Here is a 14,548-nt window from a genome sequence, read left to right as displayed (position 1 = left end):
GCTGGTTTAATAAATAATAAATACAGAGTTACTAGATAGGCTACATGTAAATAATTATACGTCTAAATCATCAGGAATGAATAAATTAATCAACAATGAACAAACTATATATTGATTAGTTCGCTTGTATACTGCTATAGTTTCATTTGAGGATATCTTTTGTTGGAACATTTGTTTTTGTCTGTATGCATGTCTATTCCTACTTAATCTTGTAGTTAAAGTGCTAAACTAAGCACCTGAAATACTGTTTTACTGCTGCGTAGCCTTACAGTCGTACTTTGTATAGGCGACTTAATAGCAACGCATTTTTTTGTAGATTTTATACGTAAAATGATGTCTTTCGTCTAAATTTATGTGTAGCTAATAGGATACAAGTTAAAATATTATTTTTAATAATTATCTTAATATAGTATTAATAAAAATATGTATAGTCTAGTATTAAAAAAAAAAAAAAAAAAAAGACATTATTCACGCGAGCGCCATCTTTGGGCGCCATCATTTTTTAATGGGAATGATAGTGAGGCTGTGAGGGACAGACTTAACATCTCTTCAGTAGGCTGTACTACAGATTAAAGTGTTGCGGATCGTTCCGCGAACAAAACATTGATAAAATATCTGTCCAAGAACATTCAGTATACAAAGCTTTTACAGCTTTTACCGTTCGTGCCACTGAAGACATGGTAAGTCTATCCCTAACAGCCTCGTTCTCATTCGTATTAAAAATCAAAGATGGAACTAGCGTGAATAATGTCAGTGATTGGTTGACGCGTATGACGTAGGCACAGACTTCTGTCTATTGGTCACAGTTCTGACCAATCAGCGACGGGCGGGTAAGTTTCAAAACAGAAATGGCGACGGAGAGAATCGAGGCGTAAGTATTATCTATGAAATCGTGAATAAAATCACACATTTACATTTAAAATACATTTAAGTATATGTTATAGATGTACGCTTAAAATGTTCTGTTACTTTGTTCAATTTTTCCCCTTGCATTTTATTATTTCTATGTTGGCAGTTAGCTTTTAACGTGTCCGCCCTTTGAAAAATTCACCATGGCAACCATAGTTTCCGCGAAAATATAATCGTTAATACAGTTATTGTTACTAGAGTGGTAACTTAGTATGAGTCACCACTGTCATCACATTAAACAAAACGAAAGAAATATTGTGAAGTCCTTTTACTGCGATTAAAGGAGATTCCATAATTTATAATGATTTTTCAGCAGTAACAATAACTTGAAACTGGAATTTCAAGTTCGTGGGAACTGTGGTTGTCGCTGTAATTTTTATGCACATTAATTATACATAATGAGATTTAAAGGTGTACTTAGAAGTTTTTTCTTCATTTTAGAAGTTTTACTTCTAAATAAATTAATTGTAATTTTAAAATGTATGTATGAAATCATGAGCACTTATGTGAGATGAAGAGTTCAGTCATATCAGTGACCTTATAAAAGCTGTTTTATTGTACATGTAGAGGGTCCCCTCATGGGGGCTGCCATGTTAGAATCACATGACCAGCCAAATATTACTGGCTTAATCTCAATAACTGCCCTGTTATTGGATATTTTTAATTTGGGATTAAATTCATTATGGCTGACTGTAATTAATGAATTTCTATAATGGCATCTGAAACTAAAAACAATTGCATTTGAATGATGCTGCATCCATGCCCCTGGGTGTCAGTGTAAGTCCAAAACAACATGCTAAAAAAAAATAATAATAATTATATATATATATACATACACACTACCGGTCAAAAGTTTTGAAACACTTGACTGAAATGTTTCTCGTGATCTTAAAAATCTTTTGATCTGAAGGCGTATGCTTAAATGTTTGAAATTAGTTTTGTTGACAAAAATATAATTGTGCCACCATATTAATTTATTTCATTATAAAACAAAAATGTTATTTAAAAAAAAGTTTTTGAAATTGATGACTTGGACCAAATAATAAAGAAAAGCAGACAATAAGTGCCCAATATATAGATGGGAACTCCTTCAATACTGTTTAAAAAGCATCCCAGGGTGATACCTCAAGAAGTTGGTTGAGAAAATGTCAAGAGTACAATTCTGAAAATTCTAGGCAAAGGGTGACTACTTTAAAGATGCTAAAATATAACACAGTTTTGGTTTATTTTGGATTTTGTTTAGTCACAATATAATTCCCATATTTCCATTTATGTTATTCCATAGTTTTGATGACTTTACTATTATTCTAAAATGTGAAAACAATTATAATAAAGAATGAGTAACTGTTTCAAAACTTTTGACCAGTAGTGTGTGTGTGTATATATATATATGTATGTGTGTGTTTGTTTGTGTGTGTGTGTGTACCTTTAATATACACTGAATTATCACTTTTCAGACTGCTGGAAAGGACTGACCCTTCCTTCTTGAAATCATGCAACACCACCGAACTGCAGGAAACAGGAGAAGGAGAAATTATGGCTCCTTATCTAATGGTAAAATTGAGTTCTGTTTTATGTAACTTTAGTTAATGTCAGGGTCTAAATTGATTCATTGTAAAGAATTGACTTTACTGGTCAATTACATTAATGAAATCTGGGTGTCTGGGTAGGACTGCAGACGCAAACAGAAGCATATATTCAGGCAGCTATGTGTGGTGGATGATATGATAAAGCTGCTGGCAAGTCTGGAGTCAGTGGATCAACTGCTGAATGAGCCATGTCCTCAAAACCCAGGTAAAACATACACGCCATTGATAACTGTGTATCATTGTTTGATGATAAATGTTTGCAAACCAGTGAAACGGTGCATTGATTTGAGTGTGTGGGCACACAGGCAATGAAGCTCGTTCTGCATGGAAGGCTTTAAAAGCAGAATATCAGGACAGAGTTCAGGAGGTGGAGGGATTGATCAGCTCTCTCCAGGTCCGCATGGAGGAGCTTCAGGGCAAACGAAAGAAACTGGAGAATCTGCTTTCTTCTCTGCAGATAAAGGTAGTTCAGACAGACTCTTTTCAACTGTGGGTGAACATATTTTTTATTTTGAAATGACAGACCTCTGTTATGAATAATTTTTATGTAATTTCTTGTTGTGGTCAACATATATGGGTTTTTCTGATTCAGCATCTAAAGTGGCTGATGATATAACATCATTTGATGATGGCAAAATTGCAAAAAAAACAAAACAAAAAAAACACATATTTCTCACTTCTATTTAAAGGGATAGTTCACCCAAAAATGAAAATTCTCATCGTTTACTCACCCTCATGCCATCCAAAATGTGTATGACTTTCTTTCTTCTAGGGAACACAAACAAATATTTTTAGAAATATATTTCAGCTCTGTAGGTCCATTCAATGCAAGAGAATTGTGGTTAGAACTTTGAAGCTCCAAAAAGCACATAAAGACAGCATGGAAGCAATCCATATGACTCCAGTGTCTCAAATCCATGTCTTCAGAAGCGATATGATAGGTGTGGGTGAGAAACAGATCAATATTTAAGTCCTTTCTTACAATAAATTCTCCCCACCCAGTAGGTGGCGATATGCATGACGAACGCAAATCGCCAAAAACAAAAGAATAATGTGGAAATGAAAGTGGAGATTTATAGTAAAAAGGACTTGTAAAAAGGATCTGTTTCTCACCCCCACTATCATATCGCTTCTGAAAACATGGATTTAACAACAGGAGTCTTATGGATTACTTTTATGCTTTTTGGACCTTCAAAATTCTGGCAACCATTACTTGCATTGTGAGGACCTGCAGTGCATAGATATTCTTCTAAAAATCTTAGTTTGTGTTCCGCAGAAGAAAGAGAGTCATAAACATCTGGGTTGGCCTGTGTGTGAGTAAATGAGTTGTTTGGGTGAACTATTCCTTTAACACTTGTAATATTGGAACATTTATGTTAATTGGCCAAGCGACCACAGTTATTGGCCAATGCTGCTAATTTCAAAATGGTCAGATATTGGCCAATTAATTGAGAAGGGTCTGTCTGCATCCTGCAAAACTACTAAAAGGTATGCCCATTACAAGTAACGCCCCCTTCAAATAACCAGTGAAATGCTGAAGTCTTGCAACAGCTGAATGTCACATTCATACACAATATTTGTTGTGTTTATTTGTTGAGTCCCGCAGCACCCCTACACCTATCCCTACCCCTAAACCTAACACTAACCCCCCAAAAAAGAAACATTTGTCAAATTAAATACATAGCAACTTAAAAGTTCTATTGAAAACAGTCATACTGCTGTAACACTAGGTGGTGACAGTGAGGATGAACGTGATGTAAATAAAGAGAAGAGGAAGCTGTAACACTGTGTAGCTAGCAGGCTAATTGGCTAGTGGTATGCTAAGATAATAAGCTAACCGTTTAGCTTGTGAACTAACTGAAGAAAACAGAACAGAGAGATGTTTAATTTCACCTTTTATCTTCGGTTTTATAATATGATATGTGACATTTAATTTAAAAGTTATTCTTTGTCATATTTAGCCTACATGACTACATGAATCACTACGCAATCACTGTTTATCTTTTAATGTTCTTTCAGCCAATAGAATCGCTTTGTAATCCAAGAGGGCGTTACTTGGAGTGGGCGTGTCGTGTAGTGGGTGTTCTTTGTCGTCTTGGAATGCAGACAGATACACTTAGAGAAATCAGCCTCATCAATACATTGGTCTATCACTGGAAGTCCTAGCTTTACAGCGCATCATGGAGCTTTACCATATCTGATTCCTTCTGTTTCACATAAATTTACTAATCTCTTTTTCAGAAGGAAGAGTGTAAAGAGAAAGAGAGAATCGCAGCTAAACAAAATCAGAGAGCTGAGGTAAGATGTCCACTCACCCAAGACTTCCTCCTGGTTTGGCCAGTTAGCTGCAAAAATGCTCCCTTTCCCTAACCCTAACTGTGTGTGGATGTTTCGCCCCCTTTTGGAGTTGGCCTAACCTCTAATGTAGTAACCCTGCCCCATTCTGGATTTACCCCACATTCTTTTGTAGTTTCCACCCCCCTTTGGAGATCTCTGTGCTGCAACAATACCTACTTGAAAACTTCCACCTTTTTCAGCTGTGGGACAAACTTATAGTTTGAATTTTCACTTTTCGTACGACACACAGAAACAAATCAGCTTTCAGCTGGAAGACTCCCTGCAGGCAGCCCAGAACACCTTGAATGTGTGTGATTTGCGTCTGTCTAAACTCAAGGATGAGGTTAATAAGCAAAGGGCCCGTATCAGCGACTGGACACTATTAAGGGAGGGGTGAGTCTGTACATAAACACACATACACATATAACCCAGCCAATGTTAAGGAATCTGGCAGTGTTTGTTTTTGTGGAGCTGTTAATACATTAACATTTATTCATTTGGCAGATGCTTTTATCCAAAGCGACTTACAAAAGAGGAATAATACATCTCAAGTGATTCATCTTAAGGAGACAGTGGTACGAAAAGTGCTGCATTACAAAGATTCACTAGCATCAGATTAGAGTGCAACAAGAATATATATAATTTTTTTAATTTTTTTATGTATGAGTGAATCATTAAGTGCTCATGGAAAAGATGTGTTTTAGCTGTTTTTTAAAAACAGACAGTGAGTCTGCTTCACGGATGGAGTTGGGAAGGTAATTCGTGGTACAGTGAAAACGAAAGTCCAGGAAAGTGTTTTGGTGCCTCTTTGTGTTGGTACAACAAGACGCCGCTCATTAGCCGACCGCAGGCTTCTGGCGGGAACGTAGCTCTGCAGAAATGATTTAAGGTATGCTGGAGCAGACCCAGTGAATGTTCTGTATGCCAGCATCAGAGCCTTGAATTTGATACGTGCATCGACCAGCAGTCAGTGAAGAGAGACATGGAGTGGTGTAACGTGCTCTCTTTGGTTCATTAAAGACCAGACGTGCTGCTGCATTCTGATCATTTGCAGAGGTCTAACTGCGCATGCAGGAGGCCTGCAGTGAGAGTGTTGCAGTAATCCAGTCTAGTTATGACAAGTGACTGAACAAGAAGTTTTGTGGCATGTTAAGAGAGGAAGGGTCTTATCTTCCTGATATTGTAGAGTGTAAATCTACATGATCTTGCGGTCTTTGAGACGTGGTCTGTGAAACTGAGTTGGTTATCGATGGTTACCCCTAGATTTCTGACCATTTTGGAAGGTGTTATTGTAGTTGAACCCAGCTGCACGGTGATGTTGTGTTCAACAGCAGGGTTTGCTGGAAAGACAAAGAGCTCAGTCTTCACTAATATGTGTGCAAAAATAAATCTTTGCTGCCTACATGTGCCGTGTGAAACAGCCCTTTATATTTTGGCTTTATACTTTAGATTTGTAGATATGGTAGCAATGATATTAGATTTCTCTGATTAAAAACTAATCAAATGTTTTCAAAGTTGTAAAACACTTGGAATTTGCAGAGAACACTAAACTCTCCTCTTTTTTTCATCTGCATTTCTTTGTCTCTCAGACTAGAGACCATGGTCACAGTGACTCAGAAGAGTATGCAGTACAGACTGTTGTCAGTCAGTCCCTCTGAGCTGTGCCTTGAGCTCTTGCCTCGTGCTGCTGAAAAATCTCTTGAACCACTGCGTGTCTCCATCACCATGACAAACGATCACTTCCATCTTCAGGTACTATGTCCCAGTGTATATATTTCTTTGTAGTGGTTCTTAGTGATGTTGAGAGAAAATAATTCCCTGATTTTAATGAGGACAATGCATGGAAGGAACTGACACAGCAACAGCACATACATAGCATGGACATTGACTATAAATACCCCTTTACCTCTATTTCATGCACACATATACAGTAAGATTTAGGCACTTGGGAAAAATGTTGCATAGTGAGGATGTCTTCAAAAATAAAGCCATAATTAGTTTTCAATTATCAGTTAACGTCATACAAAGTCCAGTAAACTTAAAAAAGCTAAATCAGTATTTGGTGTGACCACCTTTGCCTTTAAAACAGCACCAATTCTCCTAGGTACACCTGTATACAGTTTTTCTTGGTTGTTGGCAGATAGGATGTTCCAAGCTACTTGGAGAATTTGCCACAGTTCTTCTATCTATTTTGGCTGCCTCAATTGCTTCTGTCTCTTGTAATCTCAGACTGACTCAATGTTCAGTGGGGGGCTTTGTGGGGGCCATGACATCTGTTGCAGGGCTCCCTGTTCTTCTATTCTATTTGCAAAAGAAATGTTTGGGAGTCTAAAATGTATATTTCTTATTGACACACTAAAGCTGAAAATATAAATAACCATCTTAACACAAATGTTTTTGTGAAGCATCTTATGTGCCTAAGACTTTTGCACAGTACTGTACATATTTACAATTTATTCATGCTGCTATACAACCCCTATTCTGAAAAAGTTTGGACACTAAAGAAAATGCTAATAAAAACTAATATATATATAGAGAGAGAGAGAGAGAGAGAGAGAGAGATAGATAGATAGATAGATATACCAGTCAGTCACAACATTAAAACCACCTGCCTAAAATTGTGTAGGTCCCCCTCGTGCCGCCAAAACAGTGCCAACCCGCATCTCAGAATAACATTCTGAGATGATATTCTCACCACAATTGTACAGAGCGGTTATCTGAGTTACCATAGATTTTGTCAGTTCGAACCAGTCTGGCCATTCTCTGTTGACCTCTATCATCAACAAGATATTTCCATCCGCAGAACTGCCACTCACTGGATGTTTTTTGATTTGGCAATATTCTGAGTAATTTCTAGAGAATGTTGTGCGTGAAAATCCCAGGAGATCAGCAGTTACAGAAATACTCAAATCAGCCCGTCTGGCACCAACAATCATCCATGCGATTATATAATCAGCCAATCATGTGACAGCAGTGCATAAAATCACGCAGATATGGGTCAGGAGCTTCAGTTAATGTTCACATCAACCATCAGAATGGGGAAAAAATGTGATCTCAGTGATTTAGAGCGTGGCATGATTGTTGGTGCCAGATGGGCTGGTTTGCGTATTTCTGTAACTGCTGATCTCATTTACTTTAGTGTCCAAACTTTCCAAATCTCAGTATAAATGTCACTTTGTACATATATATATAAAACATATGCATTTACTTCCACTGTTGCGTTATATACACATCAGAATTATTATGATGCGTACCTACCTTCTGCATAATCACGCTACCTTGTCTCATATTTCCTATTTGCTTTCTGTCACTGAGTCTGTCTGGATGGAAGATGGGTTAGTTACAAACGTGGCACAAAAAGTTGATATGTAAACTTTTCTTATTATGTCTGTCACCTCTCTACATTTCTCCATATGACTTCTGTCTGTCACTCTGTCCCTTTCTTTCTCTCCTCTGCAGGTGTTTCAGGGAACCGCAGGCCTTGTAGAGGAGGCTGTGGATGGTCCTCTTAGGCAAGTGAGCGCCGCCCTGGTGGAGGTGATGGAGCGATACATTAGTCAAGGAGAGATGCTTTCTGAGATTCAGACCCTGCACTCCAGGTAGATTTTCTAAACATATAAGCAACATACAATTGAAAATGTAACATATATTTTACACTTAAAGGAATAGTTCACCCAGAAAGGAAAGTTCTGTCATAATGTTGTACCAGACCCGTAAGACTTTCTTCTGCTGAACAGAAAAGGTGGAACTTCAGTGAATATTCTGAACAATTAATTCAAATAATTTGTTGATCAAAAACTACAACAACATTTAATTCTAATTATGCATAGCACGGATGTGGTCAAGAAATCATTAAACTCCACTCTCATTCATGTGCGATCTTAAAGAGACAGTACCGGTTTCTGGCACTTGTTCTAGAAATCAATGTAAATACTTGTAAATAAATAGCATAAATTATAAATGTAAACAATTAAAATGTAACAAAATATATATGCATTATTACAGTGTATATGCAATTTCAAGATATCATTCATTGATGTAAAACATGGATTTGTAAATTTTTAAAAAGCTACGATGAAAAACTAATGATAAATGTATTTTTTTTAAAATAATATTTTCATAATGTACCTAGTTAGAAGGTCCCCTGTATAATTAACAGCATTAGCTGATAGAGAATTGCTTTCATATGTAAGCACAATGGACATTATAACTGAAATAAACACATGTGAATCGATATCGCATAGGGATCTTGTGAATCGGAATCAGATCAAATCGGGAAATCTGTTTCAATACACAGCCCTATTAAAAAATTACCCAAAAGTATTCTAAAAGCAGTATGTGCCGCAAGTTTCATATTCCAAGTTTTCTGGGTGTGTATTACCAAAAAAAAGTGTCCGACCGATAGATATTAGCCTTTCACCGATATATCGGTATTGCCGTATATTTTACCGATATGTGCCGATATGAAAACTTTTTTCAGAACATATAATGCAGAAAACAATGCTTTAGAATTGGTGTCATAGCGTAGTTTGTCCAGCAGAGCACGCTCCGACTCCATTGTTTACAGAGCTGACTCTGAACTGACAGTGGCTCTGCAGACAGGGCGGAGTTAAGCTGTGTGTCGGTAAGTTAACTAGTTTGTGAAATACATATTGGAAACTTAATAAACAATGACCCCATCATTTTCCATTTTCAATATAACTAATATAACATTAACCTTGTCCCTGACAACCATGTCACTCATGTCTGTTTGCTGTTAGCCAGCTATAGTTTGTCAGTGCAGTCAGTAATTTAGCAGATTGAAAGGTAAACATCAGAGTATCTTTTTGCAGCTCAACAGACAACAGTGCGGTGGTGGATTGTGTCTGTTGAGTGTTGATTTCACGCTATGTTATTACCTAGTTGGTGAGACACAATGCTGGAAAGTAAAATAAACAACGTCTGTCTTTTACTCTCTGTGACAAAGAGCTTATAGCTAACTAGCTAACCATGTAGCTACTTTCATTGTTGTCAGCTGAGTGGGAGCTAATGTGTAAACGTATTCACCAAACTGTTTTGTTCAGGATTCACAGTTTGGTACCCCCTTCAACCGAACAATTCCAGTCATTGCATTTATATAATGTAATATTTAAAAGTCTGGTTTTCCACCGTTGAAAGTTTCCCCTGAACTTGTATAGCAGAATACGGTGTAACACCGCTGCTTATCTGTTTATCTTGACTCGGCAGTATTAATATAGTCAGCATTTGACTGATACTGAACAGTACTGATATTTATTTAGCTATTTATTGTATTTTTATTTATTCTTTATTTTAATGGTCAGCATTTGACTATTACTAAACAGTACTGATGTTTATTTAGCTATTTATTTTATTTTTATTTATTCTTTATTTAAATGGTCAGCATTTGACTGATACTAAACAGTACTGATGTTTATTTAGCTATTTATTTTATTTTTATTTATTCTTCATTTTAATGGTCAGCATTTGACTGATACTAAACAGTACTGATGTTTATTTAGCTATTTATTTTATTTTTATTTATTCTTCATTTTAATGGTCAGCATTTGGCTGATACTAAACAGTACTGATGTTTATTTAGCTATTTATTTTATTCTTATTTATTCTTTATTTTCTCAGTGTTCATTTCTAGATTTTGTTGACAATGTATAATAATAATGTCAAATGTTCATTGATAAAAATGTTTGTTTAAGAAAGCAGCCATCTGAGTACCTTTGCATAGTCATATCGGTGCAAAATCGATGAACAATCCACATAGAAAAGGTCTGTTTTCACTCTAGCTCAAAAATTAAATATATCGGCCACCATATCGGTAATCGGTGAATTTTCCCTCTCAAAAATCCCATATCGGTCGGGCTCTAGAAAAAACGTTCCTATCTAAAGTCTATCTTAAGTTAAATCCTAACTTAACTGATCAGATCTTTTTACAAATTCATATTACAGAAGCAAATCCTAACTGTAGTTAAGATAATGCACTTGGGAAATGTTATTCTGTAACAGCTTTTGTCCTAAAGGAGATATTACCTGAAATTGCCATGATTACCAAGCAGATAAGATAGGATTCTAAAGTTAGGATCTGAACTATACGATAACATTTTGTTGTATGCTTATGAGTGCTGTGAGAAAGCCTCATTCACAGTGTCTCACATAAGGAGCACCAGTAATCTTCTGGTTGGCAGCACTGAGCTTTCGCCACTACACCCATATATGCATCCATTTATAATGAGTAATGTTCTGGAGTATCATTAAGATATCTAAAGTGTGCAGTTACATTTTGACTACTTATTTATTGCTTTATTGTGCCTCAGCAGCTGAGGACAATTCTTTAGGTTATATTGACAACATTGTAACTGACCTACCTTTTTTTTTTTTTTTTTAATACATGAAAGGGGTTTTGAAAATGGCCCACCAGGGAATACATGTTCACCCATGTTACATGTCTTAAAGAGATAGTTCACCCAAAATTAAAATTCTTTCATTATTTACTCACCCTCATGCCATCCCAGATGTATATGACTTTCTTTCTTCAGCAGAACACAAATTAAGATATCTAGAAGAATATCTCAGCTCTGTAGATCCTCACAATGCAAGTGAATGTGTGCCAAAACATTTTAAACTCCAAAATCCACATAAAGGCAGCATAAAAGTAATCTATGTGATTCCAGTAGTTAAATACATGTGTTCAGACACTATATGATAGGTGTGGGTGAGAAACAAATCAATATTCAAGTCATTTTTTGTCACAAATTCTCCTCCATGCCCATTAGGGGGCGATATGCAAGAAGGATGTGAATCACCAAAAACAGAAGAAGGAGAATGAGACTGAATGAGCAGGGAGGAGAATTTATATTTTTTTAAAAAAAGGACTTAAATATTGATCTATTTCTCACCCACACCTATCATATCGCTTCAGAATATATGGATTTAACCATCAGAGTCGTCTGGGTTACTTTTATTTTGCCCTTATGTGAATTTTGGAGCTTCAAAATTTTGCCACCCATTCACTCGCATTGTATGGACCTAAAGAGATGAGAAATACTTTTAAAAATCTTTGATTGTGTTCAGCCGATGAAAGAAAGTCATACACATCTGGGATGGCATGAGGGTGCGTAAATAATAAGAGAATTTTCATTTTTGGGTGAACTATCCCTTTAAGATATGATGGAATGTGCACCCTGAGTCACTATTTTTGGTTTGAAATTCTTTCTTTCAGGTTTGCAATTGACTGGTGTCCAGCTGAAAGGCTTCTGATCTTTCTGAAGACTGCGACCACAGTGTGTCACCTCAGGGTTGAAGAGGGTTATCCATCACACGGCCGAGCTACTCTTTTGTCTGTACGAAAAGACGGCAATCTGCTTGATATTACCGATCTGCAGGTGAGCAGGGTTTTTCCCCCGGGTTTTTGTTTTTGTTTTTTTCTTCATTATTGGTGAAGTCAGGCTAGTTACTAGCTATTTACAGTATCTGATGCTTTTTAATCTAAACTATTAACATCAAACTTGTCTTCCACAATGGTGATTATCCTTGCATTCAGATCATCCAGGGATCAAAATAGATCACCCTCAATTTCTGTTTTTACCATCCCAGATTTTTACACTTTTGAATGCCAAATACATTTATTCATTCATAAATCACTGCTTTCAGCCCACAGTAAAACATCCTGTCCTGACAGAGTGGCTTGAATTTCTTTCCACCAATCCCAACGTCTGATGATTGTCACAAAATATACTCCAGAGTCAGAGGAAAATCAGGAGTGTCCACTGCATTTGTCATGAACTGAATGAGAGTATTACATATTAGGCATCTGGATTGTACAGTAGTAGATGCTGATTTATGAATAAATGTTTGTATTGTGTCTGTTTATTATTTGAGTCAACATATTTTCTCAGTTGAGTGATAAATTCAGACTTTATCTTACCAAAATTAGTGTATCATTACTATTGTTGTTAATATTATTTGAATAAAATGCATCACCTGTCACAAAGGTTTAGGCAAATTAGCATTTTTTCATTTCAATTTTAGGCTCATTAAAGGTATAGTTTACCCAAAAATGAAAATTCTGCCATCATATACTCCTGTTTGACTTTTCTTTTCTTTTTTTTTTCGTGGAACAAAATGTTGGGCAGAATGTTTGCCTCAGTCACAATTTAATGGAAAAAGATGCAATGAAAGTGAATGGTGACTGAGGCTAACATTCTTCCTAACTACTCATTTTGTATTCCACTGAAGAAAGAAAGTCATGCGGGTTTGGAACAACAGGAGAGTAAGTAAATGATGAGAGAATTTTCATTTTTGGGTGAACTGTCCCTTTAAATGTTTTCAAACGTAAAGAGCTCTGCATTGTTCATTCAGTGATTGCAGGAAGATCAATATTCTTTTTTGTAAATGTCATGTTTGTGTCTTCAAACAAAAATAAATAAAAGTTATCTAAAATCTGCTTTGCACATGCCACTTACTGTATACTTTTACCGTCAACTCTTTTTTCCACTCTAGAGGGCAGCACTTATTCCTGTCAGTAGCGGCACATGCATTTTGTTGCATCTGCTCTAGTACATAACATGTTAGGTAACATTTAAACTCGACTGTGTTTGCAGCATCAGGCTAGCTCATATGCAGCCTAGATATTAAGCCTCCTTTATCCCCACACCAAACTTATGAAACAAGAAGAAAAAAAATTCTTACAATGGTTGAACTAACACTTTACTTGGCACTTGGAGCATGACTCTATTTTCTGTACCACTTATCCACCCTCTAGTGCTGCACGGCAGTGTGCTCTTATTGGCCAAAAGAGATGTGAGGTTTGTTCTGTACTTGGCCAATAGGATGCTGTAAAGCACTGATTATGCGAGCACAATGACCCAGTTCTTGGTCCATGTGTGTAGAGAGCTCTTCACATATTGTCCATGGCTGCTTCTGATCTCTGCAATGAGGCATTTGGAGTTTATGTGGCATGCTTTGAGAATTGTTTTCATAGTTCAGACTTCATGTCCAGGGGAAGGGGAGTCTTGGCAAATGATGGCTTTTTATTTTTTGAGTAAATCTATTGCTTACTGTGCCTCAGCTTATACTGATAAAAATGTTTTATATTTATGACAAGCCTTAAATGACTTGTACAAAATGTTTATTTTTCATGCATTGATGATTGAACTTGTCAATGTTGATATTTCCTTTTTCTTTCTTTCCACATCGCTGCGTCCTATATATGCTAAAATATGCAATTTTTTCAAGACAGCATAATGAGTTGATGTATAATGAATCATCAATTTTGATAACTTGTTGAGGTATGGATTTTTTTGTCTTATTTTTTATTTAATTTATTTTTTTGCCATTTGTTCTCATAGTTTTCTGCATGCTTATATTTAGTTTTGTAAGAAGCTGAGCATTAATAAGCATTTTTATATGTTTTTTGTATGGTATTTCATTTATTTTATTCCTTAGTGAGTTCCTTTAGAGTTGCAGTAACATTTGTGGTTGTGGGAAACTTAGCACATTTGTTGTTGCAAATTTCCATTATGTAGGTATATCTGTATTTAATTTAATTTTACTTTTTTTGTGTGTATATGGCATGCAATACTCTGCAGTCATATTTAACAGCAGAGCTTATAATATACTGTATATGCCATAATTTCCTTTCTTAGCAGACATATAGTAAATATGAGCTCCCACTAGAGGACACAACTTTGACTTACGAGAGA

General features: G+C 36.1%; 1 protein-coding gene across 2 annotated transcripts; it reads left to right on the top strand.

The window, feature by feature from the left end:
* Window positions 1-685: 685 nt before the first annotated feature.
* si:dkey-225f5.4 (ZW10 interactor) lies at window positions 686-13,290 on the top strand. 2 transcript variants are annotated; one of them, XM_051713935.1, is made up of 10 exons: window positions 686-871; window positions 2,367-2,463; window positions 2,580-2,703; window positions 2,804-2,961; window positions 4,740-4,796; window positions 5,086-5,228; window positions 6,425-6,587; window positions 8,295-8,434; window positions 12,067-12,229; window positions 12,498-13,290. In XM_051713935.1, the coding sequence occupies exons 1-10, from the start codon at window positions 849-851 to the stop codon at window positions 12,561-12,563; spliced, it is 1,134 nt and encodes a 377-aa protein (XP_051569895.1). In that variant the 5' UTR covers window positions 686-848; the 3' UTR covers window positions 12,564-13,290. The 2 variants fall into 2 exon arrangements, with proteins under 2 accessions (XP_051569895.1, XP_051569896.1); XM_051713936.1 differs by having other exon boundaries at window positions 689-830.
* Window positions 13,291-14,548: the final 1,258 nt, after the last annotated feature.

This window comes from Myxocyprinus asiaticus, chromosome 13, assembly GCF_019703515.2.
Source record: "Myxocyprinus asiaticus isolate MX2 ecotype Aquarium Trade chromosome 13, UBuf_Myxa_2, whole genome shotgun sequence".
Taxonomy (NCBI): Eukaryota; Metazoa; Chordata; class Actinopteri; order Cypriniformes; family Catostomidae; genus Myxocyprinus; species Myxocyprinus asiaticus.
The sequence above is the reverse complement of the archived record's forward strand: the minus strand, read 5'-3'. Positions and strand labels throughout refer to the sequence as shown.

Excerpts from the sequence above, each read along its gene's own strand:
- si:dkey-225f5.4 (XM_051713935.1), top strand. The coding sequence starts at position 849 with ATGGCGACGGAGAGAATCGAGGC. Across the intron at positions 4,797-5,085 it reads AACAAAATCAGAGAGCTGAG|AAACAAATCAGCTTTCAGCT; the intron begins GTAAGATGTCCA and ends TACGACACACAG. Across the intron at positions 6,588-8,294 it reads ACGATCACTTCCATCTTCAG|GTGTTTCAGGGAACCGCAGG; the intron begins GTACTATGTCCC and ends TCTCCTCTGCAG.